General features: G+C 53.6%; 6 protein-coding genes across 6 annotated transcripts; 5 read left to right on the forward strand and 1 right to left on the reverse strand.

Moving 5' to 3' along the window:
- Positions 1 to 25: 25 nt before the first annotated feature.
- Positions 26 to 969, forward strand: SAICODRAFT_29870 (RNA-binding domain-containing protein). Its single transcript, XM_019167520.1, has one exon. It carries the CDS (start codon positions 58 to 60, stop codon positions 829 to 831), a length of 774 nt encoding a protein of 257 aa, XP_019025031.1. The 5' UTR covers positions 26 to 57; the 3' UTR covers positions 832 to 969.
- Positions 970 to 4,968: 3,999 nt separating this feature from the next.
- On the forward strand, positions 4,969 to 7,626 carry SAICODRAFT_55579 (MCM-domain-containing protein; the record flags this gene model as incomplete). The annotated part of the gene is made up of 1 exon (XM_019169383.1): positions 4,969 to 7,626. One exon carries the CDS (start codon positions 4,969 to 4,971, stop codon positions 7,624 to 7,626), a length of 2,658 nt encoding a protein of 885 aa, XP_019025032.1.
- Positions 7,627 to 7,864: 238 nt separating this feature from the next.
- Positions 7,865 to 9,152, forward strand: SAICODRAFT_44134 (uncharacterized protein; the record flags this gene model as incomplete). The annotated part of the gene is made up of 3 exons (XM_019168762.1): positions 7,865 to 8,068; positions 8,127 to 8,225; positions 8,280 to 9,152. Coding segments are annotated over 3 exons (1,176 nt in total), but the record flags the coding sequence as incomplete, so codon positions are not given.
- A 954-nt stretch (positions 9,153 to 10,106) lies between these two features.
- SAICODRAFT_91104 (metallo-beta-lactamase family protein) lies at positions 10,107 to 11,341 on the forward strand. The gene is made up of 5 exons (XM_019171735.1): positions 10,107 to 10,159; positions 10,220 to 10,416; positions 10,466 to 10,605; positions 10,656 to 11,116; positions 11,175 to 11,341. The coding sequence occupies exons 1-5, from the start codon at positions 10,124 to 10,126 to the stop codon at positions 11,298 to 11,300; spliced, it is 960 nt and encodes a 319-aa protein (XP_019025034.1). The 5' UTR covers positions 10,107 to 10,123; the 3' UTR covers positions 11,301 to 11,341.
- Positions 11,342 to 11,674: 333 nt separating this feature from the next.
- On the forward strand, positions 11,675 to 12,257 carry SAICODRAFT_34532 (uncharacterized protein; the record flags this gene model as incomplete). Its single annotated transcript, XM_019168363.1, has 3 exons — positions 11,675 to 11,691; positions 11,754 to 11,819; positions 11,879 to 12,257. 3 exons carry the CDS (start codon positions 11,675 to 11,677, stop codon positions 12,255 to 12,257), a joined length of 462 nt encoding a protein of 153 aa, XP_019025035.1.
- Positions 12,258 to 12,578: 321 nt separating this feature from the next.
- Positions 12,579 to 14,342, reverse strand: SAICODRAFT_55311 (gamma-glutamyltranspeptidase; the record flags this gene model as incomplete). The annotated part of the gene is made up of 2 exons (XM_019169367.1): positions 12,579 to 13,613; positions 13,665 to 14,342. 2 exons carry the CDS (start codon positions 14,340 to 14,342, stop codon positions 12,579 to 12,581), a joined length of 1,713 nt encoding a protein of 570 aa, XP_019025036.1.
- Positions 14,343 to 14,621: the final 279 nt, after the last annotated feature.

The raw sequence follows: 14,621 nt of genomic DNA on the forward strand, positions 1-14,621 counted from the left end.
ACGCCGAACATCGAGATCGAGAAGCATTGAAGCAATTGAAAGAGATATCATTTCGAGATGTCAGACGAATCAACACAAGTCGCACAAGTATCAACAGAGGCCGCGCCAGTCGTGGCCGACGAGATGCCTCCATCGTGCACCGTGTACGTGCGCAACCTCTCCGAGGACGTCAAAATAGATGTATTGAAGACGTCGCTGGATACAATCTTCTCAACCTACGGCACAATTCTTTCAGTAGTAGCGCATAAGAACATTCGTATGCGCGGTCAGGCATTCGTCGTGTTCGACTCTATCGATGCGGCGCAGTCAGCAATCGAGGACGTACAGGGGTTTCCGTTATTCGATAAACCCATGGTTTTACAATTCGCGAAGAAGAAGAGCGACGCGACGATTAAGCGGGAGGCAGGCGAAGACAGCGAGGAGTTCCAATCACATAAAAAGGCGCGGTTAGAAGCCAAAGAAAGAAGAAACGCCGAAGACGAGGCGAAACGGAAGGCAGCACCACCCACCGCACCAAAGCCCAAAGCCCAGAACGCACCTAGAACCAAACCAACTCCCTCAACAATCCCCGATACCACGCTTCCGCCCCACCGCATCCTCTTCCTCCAAAACCTCCCGCCCTCAGACGAAACTACGAATCGCCTGGAGGTCCTTACGGCATTGTTTGGAAGATTTCCTGGGTTTAAGGAAGTACGAATGGTTCCCGGACGGAAAGGACTGGCGTTCGTGGAGTATGAGACGGATGGGCAGGCTGCTGTTGCGAAGGAGGGGAACAACGGGGTGGTGTTGGAGGATAAGGAGGTTGTGGTGAGTTTCGGAAAGAAAACGTGAGGAGGGGAAGGGAATAGGACGACATGTATGAGGGTGATTACGTCAAATGGGTGCGTCAGCGCCAAATTGGACATCCCTGTGCAGGGAGCTAGAAAGATCAATTATACCCTCCGATTGGAATTTGAAACCTCGTCGAAACAAACGAACAGTCTCAAAAGCATCTCGTATTATCAGTTAAACAGGGGGCTTCCTATGTACGAAGCAAGAAAAACAAGTAACGCCCAGCACACTCCAATCCAATACCATAAACAAATCGCTAAACAAAAGCCTCCCTAATACTCGCCTCCACCGACCCCGGAATAATGGAGACAGGTCTAGCATCAGCCGTCATCGCATCCTTCACCATCTCATGCATAGCACTCTCAACCATCGCCAAGCACCTGACCGCAGTCGTCTTCCCCTCCTTCCATGCATCTCGTGCTTGTAATAGAGCATCACATATGACATCATCCGCGAATGTCATGAGCGCTTCATCGACTCGTTCTTCCTCATCTTCTTCATACACGTCTTCTCCGTTCTCCTCATTGATCGTATCGCCCCAATGCTGTGGCCCAGCGGGTAACTTAATCCGCCTCCTCTCGAGCCTGATCTTCCTAACCCGCCATTCCCGTCGTTCGGCGAGGACGACAGTTCCAACTTCCCTCCACTGGTATCTCGGGTCCTCAGAGTCATTCGCATAGACACGTTGTAACAACCCGGCTGCATCCTCTTCAATCCCGACCTCACCAAGCGCATCCAATATCTGCACCTCCAACTCCGCTGAAGGAGGGACGGCCTGAACCATATAATCAGGATGAAACTCGTCCATGTAGTTGATGATCGCAGTTCCCGTCCCAGTCGCACACCCCGGCGTTGTCTTCTTCGGAAGTCCCTCTGCCCAGCGCACAGGCATCTTCCCGTCATCTTCCACAACCTTGGCGGGTTCAGTCTCAAACAATCCTTTCGTAGCCGGCATCTCGACCTCTACCACACCCTCATCTTCAAGCAACACCGCATCAATCTTCCCATCCTCAATTTGCTCAACCTCCGCAACCTCCTCACTCGTATCAAGCACGAGCTCATCGACATCATTGGACAAGGCGCTAACTTCTCTCTCAGAGATACTCTCCTGACTCCTCGTCCGAGCTTGACTAGCCAACGTTGGATGAATCCCCTGACCCGAACTCCAACTCGTTCCGCCACTAACGCTCGTCTGGCTCGTTCGACGACTGATCGTCGTCCCGGTACCCCAACTCATCAAACTCCCCAGCCAACTACCGGCTTTGAAGGAACCAGGAGCGACACCGCCGCCGACACCGGCACTTTCGGGTCTACGGAGTGTATCGCGGAGCGACATACTCGCCGAATTCGAACTCACAGATCCACTCGAATGGGGCCTCGCACTACTAAACGTCCTCGAATACATCGGTGTCGCACGCGGGATATCCCAGCCTCCTCTATGATGCTTCCCTGAGCCATCACACCTCCTTGACACCGGACTCGTCGGACTAGTCGGACTAGGACTCATAAGTGGACTCGCACTCGTACTCAACTCCGGCGTAGCACTCGCCGGCGTCGCCAAACTCGTCGTATTCACCATCAACGGCGATGGCCGGTGGCCTTTTCTTCTCCCTCCCATCACGCCCGTCCCTGTAAGATTAGGACCCGACATGAGCGAGTTCGTAGGCCAGGGCCACTCACCCCCCGTCCCAAACATCTCTTCGAGCGCGGGAAACGCTCCAAATGCGGAACTCCTGCCCAACCTTACAAACATCGTCAACAAATGCAACACTTTTCTCGCCTTGATCGGATCATCCCACACCACCACCGTTCGACTGACAGCCCTGAACGTACCCTCCTTTCGTCGAATATGCGGGTCGACGGTCTCGGCCCATTCGAGATGTGTCCCAAGCACAGATGTAACGAGCGTCGAGAACCAGAATTTCGTAGACCGCGTATCAAGTGCCTCGAGAGCCCACGTCAACTCCTCCATCCACATTCTCGCGATCCGCTCCGAGAAGGGATCACGCCATACCTCGACAACAGCCCTCACACACAACCCATCCCTCACTCTCCTCCGAAAAACATCGGAAGCATGTTTGATGCGCTCATCCTGCGTGAACACACCAGGCGGTAAGCCCGGATTCTTCTTCCGTCCGTGTCCACATGCACTGGGTGTCCTCCCTCCCTGCGCCGCGACCGCACTGGCTGCCATAACTAAGCCGAGCCACTCCTCACTCCCCGGCCCAGCGTTGAGGACCTGCAATACTCTGTCGTAGACGACGCGTTGGAAGGCATGTACGGCGCGTCTGAGAACCCGCCAATGATCCGTAACGATATGAAACCCAGTCTCGGCCGGGAAAGAAATTATGAATCCAACCGCGAACATCGCACTTTTCGTCGTCCGTTTCTGGTGCGGAAAGAGTCCAGCCGTCGGCGTCGGCGGCGCAGGGCCTGCACCAGCAGCTGCACCGAGTCCATTGAGTGAAGTCTCCGTCGATGTCCGGCGGAGGTATTTATTGCACAACACAGGCCCAGGCGTTGGCGCCCAGGATGGAAACGCCATATCCTCCACCGCAGCCTCTTTCATATTCGCCCTCCAACTCGACGCCAAACTCACACTCGACCCGTCTCGACTCTGCCTCCTCGAACACTCCCTCGTCCTCGTATGTTCCGGATTCAACGGCGTCATCCTCGGAAATGGAAATCCATCCCCCTGGGTATGACTTCCAAAACTACTTCCCAAGCTCGTATGTGGTCCGCTCATTCCGCTTCCACCTGGGGTCGAGGTCGTTGATTGGATAGAGGTTACGGTAAAGAGTTTGGTTATCATGACTTGTCGCATACCCGGGTTCGAGGAGGAGGGGGGGAGGGAGTGAAGTTTTGTAGTGGTGCCTTTGAAGGAGAGGGGGATTGCGCCGAACATGAGCTCGGACAGAAGTTGAGTGTTGGAGGTGTTTTTTGAGCGGTGGCCGTGGCCGAAGGCGCGGGGGGTGGAGTGCGTGTTCGTGTGGGAGTTTTCGGGTCGAAGCGGTGAGGATGGGGATGTATCTTTTTGTTGTGAGTCGAATAAAATGATCTTGTCCGTTGTTGTCCCGGTATCCTGCGCAACGATAATCCTAATTGCGTTGTCGGAGTCGAAGTCGAGGTTCGCGTGGAGGGGTGAATGGGGTTGTAGTAGGGAATCATGTCGCCGTTTTTCGCGTTCGCGGTCGTGCGGGGAGGAGAGATGTAATGGTGATGGTTTCGTCGAAGCAAACAGTCGGCCGAGCATGTTGAATCAAGATGTATGTCGTACGCTTAGATGCGACAAATGCGACTCCCGGCGAATCGATGCTTTCAGCGTGTATTTAAAGCATCAGGATTGCCCATGCGAAAGGCAGTGTCTGTAACAGAAAGAGTTGGCGTCTGAATGCAATTGTCGATGGATCGTTGGGGATGAATGCTGATTGCTCGTACGCGTCAACTGGTATTCTATTTGAATCGGCGACAGAGAGTGCGCAAGGGTGAATGCACGTGAAAGTCTGCGATCCAGTGCGGCCGTCAACGAGTATCGGGACCGCCGGCACCTTGCAATAGGGAGCCGAGGGTGGAGTGTATGCTGGACTGTCTGCCAGCGAGACAGGATCGAGCGTCAAGTGCAACGGCGGGTGCCCTCCCTGATCAAGCTCAAGGGTTTTCGAAGTTCAATCAATGCGCTGCATCTTGGAATTCAGCCCCACACAAGCCATCATGTATGCCTTATCCACCCACAGTGAATGGCCGTAGGGGTACATCAAGTCTGCCGAGTCTTTCTTTTTCAACTCATTCCCCTTCCTGACATTCATCTCACCTTGCTACTTCCTCAGTTGACCGGCCTTCCCAAAACGGGTGGTTAAGTGTTTTGATCCCTCGCTGCAGCATCGCCCTCCTCGAGCACCCAGATAAGCGCGTTGATCCTACGCGACAAAACACTCCCTCCCTCCTATACCCCAGTCACAAACGACCATGTCCTCCCTCGTGGACGCCCTCCTTCAATCAGACGCCGGAGACGACCATGATCTCCCAGCTCCCACCCCCCTCCCAGCCCCAACATCCGATCCAGCCGGGCCCTTGCTCAACTCAGACGTGAACACGGACGATGACAACGCCGAGGGCGAGATGGATGAATCTGGCGGTATGGCTCGTCGTCGTCCTCGCGCGCTCCGGGATGCGGCGGTTCCAATGGTCCAGGACACGACTGGTATCCGCGTTCGCGAGACCTTCGAGACGTTCCTTGAGGACTTTGTCGAGGAGACGGAGAGTGGACCGTTACCTTCTGCCACTGTGTCCGTGAGTGAGAAGTACTATGTTGCGCAGATCAGGGGGTTGAGGACGTATGGGTTGACAACGCTTTACGTTGACTACAACCATCTACAAGGGTACCAGAATGGTGTACTCGCCGAGGCATTGACGGATCAGTACTACCGTTTCATGCCATTTCTCGTACAAGGCCTTCACACCCTCGTCCGCCGCTACGAACCAGAATACTTCAATAAAGCGACAACCTCCACAAGCTCCACGGCATCCACCGCACCCTCGACACGCTCAAAGACCGGAACCGACAAGTCATTCCAAATCGCAATCTACGGACTGCCCCTGATTTCCAAAATCCGCGACCTCCGAACCCAGAAAATCGGGAAATTGATCGCGATGTCAGGAACTGTAACCCGTACCTCCGAAGTCCGTCCTGAACTCCATATGGCGACATTCACCTGTGAGGCATGCCGTACGATTGTTAGTGGTGTGGAGCAGGTGTTCAAATATACTGAGCCAACCACATGTCCGAATGAGACTTGTGCGAATCGTACGGCATGGCGCCTCGACGTCGGAAACTCCACCTTCATCGATTGGCAAAAAGTCCGCATCCAGGAAAACTCGAACGAGATCCCCACTGGCTCAATGCCACGAACCCTCGACGTCATTCTTCGCGGCGAGACGGTCGAGCGCGCGAAAGCCGGTGATAAATGTATCTTTACCGGAACGCTTATCGTCGTTCCCGACGTCGCACAACTCTCTGCGCCGGGACAGAGAGCGGAGTCGATGCGCGACACCCGGGGGCAGTCCCGTGGGCGGGATGGATTTGCGAGTGAGGGAGTTACGGGGCTCAAAGCCTTAGGAGTACGTGATTTGACGTACAGGTTGGCGTTTTTGGCGTGTATGGTGCAGTCGACCGATACCCGTGCCGCTGCCACCGGCGGCGATAATGAGGCTTCTACGGGTGATGAGGAGCAAGATGAGTTCTTGTCTTCGCTTACGCAGACGGAGATTGACGAGTTGAGGGGAATGGTGCATTCGGATCATATCTATTCAAGGTTGATCGCGTCCATTGCACCGACGGTTTATGGACACGAGATCGTGAAAAAGGGGATTTTGTTGCAGTTGATGGGTGGTGTGCATAAAGTCACTCCCGAGGGTATCCACTTGCGTGGTGACATCAACGTGTGTATCGTTGGTGATCCATCAACCTCGAAATCGCAGTTTTTGAAGTATGTCTGCTCTTTCCTTCCTCGCGCCGTTTATACCTCCGGTAAGGCGAGTTCCGCTGCGGGTTTGACAGCTGCTGTGGTGAAGGATGAGGAGACGGGTGAATTTACGATTGAGGCTGGTGCGCTGATGTTGGCGGATAACGGGATTTGCTGTATTGACGAGTTCGATAAAATGGATATCTCGGATCAAGTCGCAATTCACGAGGCGATGGAGCAGCAGACTATCTCTATCGCAAAGGCCGGAATTCAGGCCACCCTGAACGCTCGTACCTCGATTCTGGCGGCGGCGAATCCGGTTGGGGGAAGGTATAACCGCAAGACTACGTTGAGGGCGAATGTGGCTATGTCAGCTCCTATTATGTCTCGTTTCGATTTGTTTTTTGTGGTGTTGGATGAGTGTAACGAAAACACGGATTTCAATTTGGCGAGCCATATCGTGAATACGCATCGCCTCAAAGACGAGGCGATTCAGCCCGAGTTTTCCACGGAGCAGTTGCAGCGGTATATCCGCTACGCTCGAACTTTCAAGCCTAAGCTCACGCCTGAGTCTATGGCTGTCCTTGTTGAGAAATACAGGGAATTGAGAAACAACGACGCTCAGGGTGTTGGAAGGAATTCGTACAGAATTACGGTGAGACAGTTGGAGAGTATGGTTCGTCTTTCGGAGGCGATTGCGAGGGCAAATTGTGTTAATGATATCCATCCCAACTTCGTGCGCGAGGCAGCGAACTTGTTGAGGGCGAGTATCATCCATGTCGAGAGGGATGATATCGGATTGGACGAAGAGGAGGGCACGGAGACCACGCAGGTTCAGGATGAGGAGACCACTCAGGTGGAAAATCTCGGAGCGGCTGAGGATGTTGAGATGCACGACGAACAGACCCAGAGACCGAGGAAGGAGAAGACGAAGATCACGTATGAGAGGTATATCAAGATCATGAACATGGTCGTCCGGAAACTCTACGAAGACGAACAATCCGCCTCCGACGTTGCCGGTATCGACGAGGAAGACCTCGAGTTGTGGTACCTTGAAAAGATGGCCGAAGAACTTAACACCGAGGAGGAAATGGAGCAGGAGCGGAATCTCTTCTCTAAGGTATTGAAGAGGTTGGTGAAGGATAATTATCTGTTGAAGATGGATGGAGATGAGGTTGAGATGCCCGAAGTGGATGCTGGTGCTGATGAGGAGCAACCGGAGGGAAGGAGGAGGGCTGTGTATGTGTTGCATCCCAATTGTGAGGTTGATGCGATTGTGCAGGCTGGGGAGGAGATTCCTCATGATGCAAGGGATGATGAGCCGTTGGTGTAGGTGTAGAGGAGACAACATTTCGAGAGTGAAGGCGGTAGCATAGGGATTTTCCTGGGTAGGTTTGTGATTAGATACCCAATTGCAATTACAAGGGAAATAAAGGGTAATTGTCTGAAGCATGTTCTCACCCTCTCAACGCTTGATCGGTTGAGTCGGGGCAATCGCGGGGCTGAGCCGCCGCAAGCCGGCGTACGTCACACCAGAACTCCAAAGGCAACAGTACAGATCGCAAACCAACATGTTTCGGGCTCAAGTAAACCCATTCGATGAGGGCGTAACAAAGGCGACTGACGAGAACCTCACCTCGGAGAACTGGGAGCATATCCTCAATGTATGCGACAAGGTCGATGCGAATCCGGAGAATGGATCGAGGGATGCGCTGGGGGCTATTCAGAAGAGGTTGGTGCATAGGAGTGCGAATGTGCAGTTGTATGCTTTGACGGTATGCTGCGTTGACCTGGTGGTATGGGGTCTATTGATTACTGACGGACGGTAAATAGCTTGCGGAGGCGTTGTCGAAGAACTGCGGGACGAAGGTGCATAGGGAAATGGCGTCTAGGGCTTTCACGCAAACGCTTCAGAGGCTTGTGAATGATAGGGTGCGGTAGCTGCGGCAGTTCATGCTGGCAGGCGTGCTGACATTCACCGTACAGGCTACGCATTCAACAGTCAAATCCAGAATCTACGAGCTCATGGAGCAGTGGGCAAACGAGTTCAAATCAGATCCATCACTCGGTATTATGCAAGAAGCTTTCGATACAATCAAGCAGGCACCTGGTGTTCAAGCACCTGCGAAGCCGCAGAAACGAGAGATTACGGATGCGGATCGACGGAAGGAGGAGGAGGAGTTGCAGATGGCGTTGGCTTTGTCGTTGAGTGACACTTCGATATCTGGGCCGAGTCAGCCAATTTCGCAGCAGCAGGGTCAGCAACAACAAGAAGTATCGTCGCCTCAAGAATCAGCGCAGTCAGCTCCTCATACGACCGCTGCCACCGTGTCCCGGGTGAAAGCACTCTATGACTTTACCCCGACTGAAGCAGGTGAACTCGCCTTCCGAAAGGGAGACGTTATCTCCGTTCTTGACTCTGTTTTCAAGGACTGGTGGCGTGGTTCTCTCCGTGGTGAGACCGGTATCTTCCCTGTAAACTACGTGGAGATCTTGCCTGATCCAACACCGGCTGAACTCCAACGCGAATCAGAGGAGGAAGCTAAGGTCTTTGCCGAGTCGAAGAATATCGAGTTGCTGTTGTCAATGCTGAGCAGTAATGACCCGGCGAGGAATGGTGCGGTTGCGGAAGACGAGCAGTTACAGAATTTGTACCATACGACTCTTGCGATCAGGCCCAAGTTGGTTCGCCTGATTGAGAAGTACTCTCAGAAGAAAGATGATCTCATTGCGCTTAATGAGAAGTTCATCAAGGCAAGGCGCGACTACGATCAACTCATGGAAGCGTCTATGAATCACTACAGTCATGCTCGCCCACCCGTGGGAGGAATGGGTTACCCTGGACATGCGTCTCCACCACCCACGGGTCCTTATGGTGCGGTTAATGTGTCACCACCGCCGGCACAGGGAGGTTATGCTCCTCAAGGTCATCCGGCAGCACTTGCCCAGCCTGCTTACCAGCGCCAGTCGTCGTACCCGGTGCCACAAGGTGCTCCAGCAGGTTATCCTCCTGCTCAGGCTCCTGCGCGTCGTCCGTCTTATGACCGCGTTCCGTCTGCTCCACAAGGACATGCCCCTCCAGTGGCAGTGGGCAGCCCCTATGGCATTGCACCGGTTGCATCGCCGCCTGCCGTGGACGAGACTGGGTATGTTGACGATAGTTCTCCCTATACGCAAGAGCCACAAGCCACCGAGCCTGCACATGGTTACTACGGAGGATCTACAGCGGCGCCCCAGGCCGCTCAGGCACACCGGGCAAGTTACTATGGAGCGCTTGGAGCTCAAGAGCAGCAACCACAACAACCGGCGGCATACCAGGCCGGCCCGTACGCGGGCACTGAGCAGCACCGTTCGCAGGAAAACTTGCGGCAGCCGGCTCATGTTTCCGCTCAACACTCATACTACGGCGCGCCCGCTCAGCAAGCTCAAGCTGAAGTGCAACCGGTGGCTTCTCCATCAGCGGAGGTACCGTCATACTATGGGGCTCAACAGCACGCGCCTGCACCTCAAGGAGGCTATTATGCCAGTGAAGGATATGAACAAGAGCAGGAACAGGCTCAGGCTCCTCCGCACTACCAACCCCCTGGTCCTCCAACCGACGGCTCCGCTCCTGCACCCGGAGATTACTACCGTCACTAGAGTTTAGTCGCTCAATTTAATGGAAAAGAAGTTTCATTCCACCCGTGATCTATTCTGTTGTTGATTCCCCATGCCTAAGACGCGATTATCGACGTCATGATATGCGTGTTCGATTTCCCCAGACAAAGTGCCGACATGCACGAAATTCTGAACCAACGATCAAAACACCAGACAGCAACTGCGCAACAAGGATGGTAGAGTTAGCGAATGGGCATGGCTCGAATGGGGTCAGTAACCCTGCATGCCTGTAGACCATGGAATACAGTGGTGCTTACGGTTATTCTCAGGTTCAGCATACCGCGAAGGCTGAGAGCATTATCTTCCTCGGTACAGGCACCAGCTCAGCCGTCCCCGTCATTGGTTGCTTGACCCAGGAGAACCCGGCATGCGAAGTTTGCATTTCTGCAATGGACCCGAAGAGCAAGAACAGGAGGCTTAATACCGGTGCTGTCATCACGATTGATGTTGGTGAGCCAACGCGCAAGTACGGTTTGTAAAGACTATATGCCGAGCATTTGCTGAAGACTGCGCAGGAACCTTGTGATTGATTGCGGAAAGACGTTCTACCATGCTGCGCTTGCTCAGTTCCCAAGACATAAGCTGCGCAGAGTGGACGCGGTGCTATTGACACATGCGCATGCGGATGCGTTCTTCGGGTTGGATGATTTGAGAGGTTCGTACGATGGGGACTTGACACGACCGTCAATACTGACCTGCGAACAGGCTGGACTCTCGGTGGACTTGTGCAAGATACCATTGACGTTTACGTCTCCAAGGAGACCATGGACACCATCGCCCTTACTTTCCCATACATGGTATCGAAAGATGCGGGTACGGGAGGTGGTGACCTGCCTCAATTCAACTGGCATGTATTTGATCCTACCAAATCATTCCGCATTCCAAGCTGCGGTAACATTGAAGTTACTCCTCTACTCGTCGAGCACGGCAGATACTTCTCTGGAGTACCTCGGCCGTTCATGTCATTAGGGTTCAGAGTGGATGGCCTCAGTTACATCTCGGATGTAAGCGCTGTGCCGCCAACTACCGCACAGTTACTGCACGGAACGAAGGTGTTTGTGCTTGACGGGTTGAAGGATGCTCCACATGCTTCTCATTTCAGTATTGGACAAGCGGTAGACTTTGTAAGAACGTTGCCAGAGATGCCGTCCAAGACCTTCCTTGTGGTGAGTACATGAGCATGATCAGAAGACACGAGGATATCGTTAACACAATTACAACTAGGGATTTACCCACGAATCAACTCATGAGGCATTAGAGAGGAGATTAGAGGGAGTCCAGGACTTCTATGTCAGACCAGCGTTCGACGGAAAGAGGATAAAGCTCATTGGAGGTTATGAAGAGTCATAAATAAAGTAATATAGTCATAATATACCTTGCAATTTCCCAACTGCCCTATGAACACGACTTGCCGTAAGATGCGGGATAAACCGCGAAACCCCCGAAACGCCCGATCTTGATAAGGGTTTTTCGTGGCATTCCTTTCAAGCCTAAACAACACGGGCACATCTTCAGGCTTTTCTTGAAATCCCCGAGAAGTTGTTCACCGGGCTGTCTTTTCATCATCCTCCGGTCTTTAGGGCTCGCGCGCGTTCAGCCCTTCCCGCCCCTTGGAAATGTGCTGCGCCGCCTGCGCCACGACGGTCTGAATTTGCTTGGTGGACCATCGGTGTAGGAAAGTGCTCCTTGGAAATCCTTTCTCCTCAGCACGACAACCAGCAAAAATGGCTCCGAAAGCTAGGTACGTTGATGTTGCAATTGCGTTCTCTTGTCCTTCCTTTCTAACCAACGTTTTTCCTACAGGAAGACCGCCACTACCGCCGATGGTGCCGCTACCTTGGGACCCCAGGCCCTCCGTGAGGGAGAGCTGTAAGTGCACTTCATACTTCGCGAGATCCGGGCGGATCGCTGACCGTATATGTATGTAGTGTCTTCGGTGTCTGCCACGTTTACGCTTCCTTCAACGACACCTTCGTCCACGTTACCGATCTCTCCGGCCGTGAGACCATTGTCCGTGTCACTGGTGGAATGAAGGTCAAGGCTGACCGTGACGAGTCCTCCCCCTACGCTGCCATGTTGGCTGCTCAGGACGTTGCTCAGCGCTGCAAGGAGATCGGTATCACCGCTCTCCACGTCAAGATCCGTGCCACTGGTGGTACCGGAACCAAGACCCCTGGTCCTGGTGCCCAGTCCGCCCTCCGTGCCTTGGCCCGTGCTGGTATGCGCATTGGTCGCATTGAGGACGTTACCCCCGTCCCCACCGACTCTACCCGTCGCAAGGGTGGTCGTCGTGGTCGTCGTCTCTAGATGTCTTCGCGTACTTGGTGTCTTCCTTTCTTCATCGTTGCTTTTTTGGGACTATTTGGTTGGAAGGTTAAAAATGTGCGAGTGCGTTCGGAGATTAGCACGCTGCGCTACGGCGTAGACTACTTAATCGACTGAGCTGAACCAAACTGTTGAACAGTCCAATTCTGGCTCTTCATTGTCAAGAACTCTATGCTCCTATCATTTACTGTGCACCGTGACTTTATTGCATTGCCATTTCCCATTGCTATCATGTAAGCCTCAAATATGTCCATGTGAAGTGTTCCCAAAGCTCGTCATTCATATCTTCCACATTTGTCCTCTTCACCACGTCGCACCACCAGAATCCAGCCTTCTCGGGTCGGCCGCAGCTTCAAACATTCCATTCGTGTACCTCACCGCCTGTGCAATACTCTGTCCCGGCGCAACCCACGTCACATTGTGTCCCGCACTCGCCAAATAGGCGACCGTCGCGTTATCGTAGCTATACTCGAACGTCGTAGCATTCGGACTGATCTGATCATGAAGTCTCGGCTCAGCGAGAGCTTTACTGGCGCTCATGCCCTGATCAAGAACATGCCACAAGTTCTGAATATTGGAGGTAATGATACGGCTTCCACCGGCGGCTCCGAGCGCGACGTAGAACGTCCCATTTTTGAATTGTGCGATCGTGGGAGAAATGGAGGACAAGGGACGCTTGCCTGGACGGATGAAGTTCGCCTCTGTAGGGACGTATCCGAATGCATTTGAGGAACCTGGAGAGAAAAAGTCGTTCATTTCGTCGTTCATGACAACACCGGTTTCGGGGACCATGACTTGGGAGCCGAAGTAAAGGTTGACGGTCGTAGTCAAGGAAACGACGAGACCGCTGTTATCGGCGGTCACCATATGACTGGTACCGTGATCCCAGAGGATTTCGTAGCTAAAAGGGTCGTAGGCTGTGCTGTTCAGAGTATGTGTATTCGAGATCATCGCACGTAGTCCAGCAGCGGTGCTCTCCTGCAAGATCTCGGTCTCGAAGGAGGACACGTTGTACACGAAGTTAGGATCACCCAACTCAGTACGCTGACCATAGGCGAACTTCATCGCCTCCACGAGACGCTGAGTGGTGACGTTGATATTGTCGATGCCCGACATGTTATACCCCTCCAGGATCTTGCGAGCGAAGAGTGCAATGCCACCCGAGGATGGAGCGGAAGTGGAGTAGAGGTCGTAATCGCGGTAGGTGATGTGGAGAGGATCTCTGTGGACAGCGGTGTAATTCGCTAGGTCGGCTGCAGTCATGATACCGCCGGCATCCTGAATAGCCTTCGCGGTCACGTTGGCCATGGGCCCGTTGTAGAAGGCGTCGGCGCCATACTGTAATATCGATCAGCAACCACACAGTGCAGTGGCGAAGTCACCTATTACCTTTCCAATCGTCTCTAAAGTGTCCGCGTACCTCTTCCTTGTCATCGTATCGTTTAAGCCGAGCAACGTGCCGTTAGGAGCAAAGTCAATGGCCCAAGTAGGCTGCTCGTACAGGAACTCGTATCCAGAGGAGTGCATAATACTCGCCAAGGTGTCCTGGATGATGAAACCCTCTCTACCGGGCTTCACAGCCGGGGCAAAGATATCCTTCCAGGGTAGTTGCCCATACTTCTTGTGCAGCGCTTCAAAGCCGCGGAGTTCACCGGGTACACCGCTCGCCAATCCACCATACAAAGAAGTTGAAATGTCTGCGACATACATCGTCTCATTCAATGCGGCAGGTGCCGACTCCCTGAAATCAATCATATCATAGGTCCCATTCGGACTCCTCACAAGCATGAACCCGCCTCCTCCGATCCCTAAGTGGTATGAAGCAATGGTGCCCACACACAGACAACTCGCAATCATTGCGTCCGCGGCATTACCGCCTTGCTTCATAATGTCCCCTCCGATGTCGGAGCAAGTCTTGATATCGGTTGCGACGGCGCCGTAGGCGGCATGGGTGGATTGCTGAAGGGTGTTGAAGCGCTCGTCGCCGCGGATATGTACTGGAGATCCATCCGCTCTCCAAGCGAGGAATGCGCTGGCCAAGAGGAATGCGGATCGAATACCGGGCATGTTGGATGGTGTCGTCGAGGATTGAGCAAGCGCCGGATCAGGCGCTTTATATAGAGGGCCGCAGGCTGATGGAGACCTGATGGAGGCGAGCTCGAGCTGCTGAAGACCAGCGAGCTCGAGCTGCTGGAGATCGAGGTCGAGCTGCTGGAGAGCGAGGTCGAGCTGCTGAAGATCGTCGTCGAGCTACTGAAGATCGTCATCGAGCTGCTGAAGACCTGATGGAGAGCGAAGTCGAGCTGCTGGAGAGCGAAGTCGAGCTGCTGGAGAGCGAGCTTGAGC

Source organism: Saitoella complicata (genome assembly GCF_001661265.1).
Source record: "Saitoella complicata NRRL Y-17804 unplaced genomic scaffold SAICOscaffold_8, whole genome shotgun sequence".
NCBI classification, from domain to species: domain Eukaryota; kingdom Fungi; phylum Ascomycota; class Saitoellomycetes; order Saitoellales; family Saitoellaceae; genus Saitoella; species Saitoella complicata.

Bases quoted from the DNA above. Each gene is read 5' to 3' on its own strand.
- SAICODRAFT_29870 (XM_019167520.1), top strand. From the start codon at position 58: ATGTCAGACGAATCAACACAAGTCGCACAAGTATCAACAGAGGCCGCG.
- SAICODRAFT_91104 (XM_019171735.1), top strand. From the start codon at position 10,124: ATGGTAGAGTTAGCGAATGGGCATGGCTCGAATGGG. The intron at 10,606-10,655 runs GTTCGTACGATG...ACCTGCGAACAG, and splicing joins CGGGTTGGATGATTTGAGAG to GCTGGACTCTCGGTGGACTT. The intron at 11,117-11,174 runs GTGAGTACATGA...AATTACAACTAG, and splicing joins CGTCCAAGACCTTCCTTGTG to GGATTTACCCACGAATCAAC.